The 991-nt window shown below is 29.5% G+C and overlaps 1 protein-coding gene across 1 annotated transcript; it reads left to right on the top strand.

Annotated features, from left to right (window-relative positions):
* Positions 1 to 217: 217 nt before the first annotated feature.
* LOC126910073 (glucose dehydrogenase [FAD, quinone]-like) lies at positions 218 to 986 on the top strand (the record flags this gene model as incomplete). The annotated part of the gene is made up of 2 exons (XM_050692466.1): positions 218 to 329; positions 394 to 986. A coding segment is annotated over exon 2 (579 nt), but the record flags the coding sequence as incomplete, so codon positions are not given.
* Positions 987 to 991: the final 5 nt, after the last annotated feature.

The raw sequence follows: 991 nt of genomic DNA, 5'->3' as shown, positions 1-991 counted from the left end.
TATATTGAAGTATCAATAAATGATAAAATGTATATTTATCATTATTTTGATTAATTAGTACATTTATTATCTTGAATTGATAAATATGAATATTGTTATAAAAAAAACTTAATTGTTATCCTCATATGGAATAAAGAATGGACCTGCAAATAATGAATCTCTTATAAGTAAAAAAAAAAATAAATAAAACAAAAAATGTGTTATAATTTTTATGATTTTAGTAGAAATATAGTGGTCAACAGTAAACACTCTAAATATTTATACAAAGTTGCAATTTCATACAAATTGGTTACTCAATAAAATTCTTTCAAATAAGAAGGTCAAATAAAGTAATAGTAATTATCTTAAATAATGAACAAATATCAGATAACAACACTCATTTTTTTTGTTTAGGTATTTATGAAACAATGTTTTTGAAATATTTATTTTTAATTGGAACGGTCTACCAACTTGTCAATTGCACCCCAAGAGGTATTTTAGACTTTTTGGGTCAAACATATCGATCTAACCTTATAAAGTTTAAAGAAGATCCCCAATTTGGTAATCAATCATTATTGAATGAGTACGATTTCATTGTAGTTGGTGCCGGTGCGTCTGGAGCAACTGTCGCACGCCGGCTAGCTGAAATTACGGAATGGAAAATTTTATTACTTGAAGCGGGAGGTGAAGAATCATTAGTAACTTCTATTCCAGCTATTGCTCATTATTTACAATTTACAAATTACAATTGGGGATATAGAACAGAATTAGAGTCCCATGCTTGTAAAAGCCTAATTAATAAACGATGTCCATGGCCAGCTGGAAAAGGTTTGGGAGGAAGTACAATTATAAATAACAACATGTATACAAGAGGCAATGTAAGAGACTTCGATCGATGGGCGGAAGCAGGAAACAATGGTTGGGCCTACAACGATATAAAACAATATTTCTTAAAAAACGAAGATGTTAATATTCCAGAGTTGAAAATATCTCCACATCATGGAGTAGGTGG

This window comes from Daktulosphaira vitifoliae, unplaced genomic scaffold, assembly GCF_025091365.1.
Source record: "Daktulosphaira vitifoliae isolate Bord-2020 unplaced genomic scaffold, ASM2509136v1 Scaffold_3876, whole genome shotgun sequence".
Taxonomy (NCBI): Eukaryota; Metazoa; Arthropoda; class Insecta; order Hemiptera; family Phylloxeridae; genus Daktulosphaira; species Daktulosphaira vitifoliae.
The sequence above is the reverse complement of the archived record's forward strand: the minus strand, read 5'-3'. Positions and strand labels throughout refer to the sequence as shown.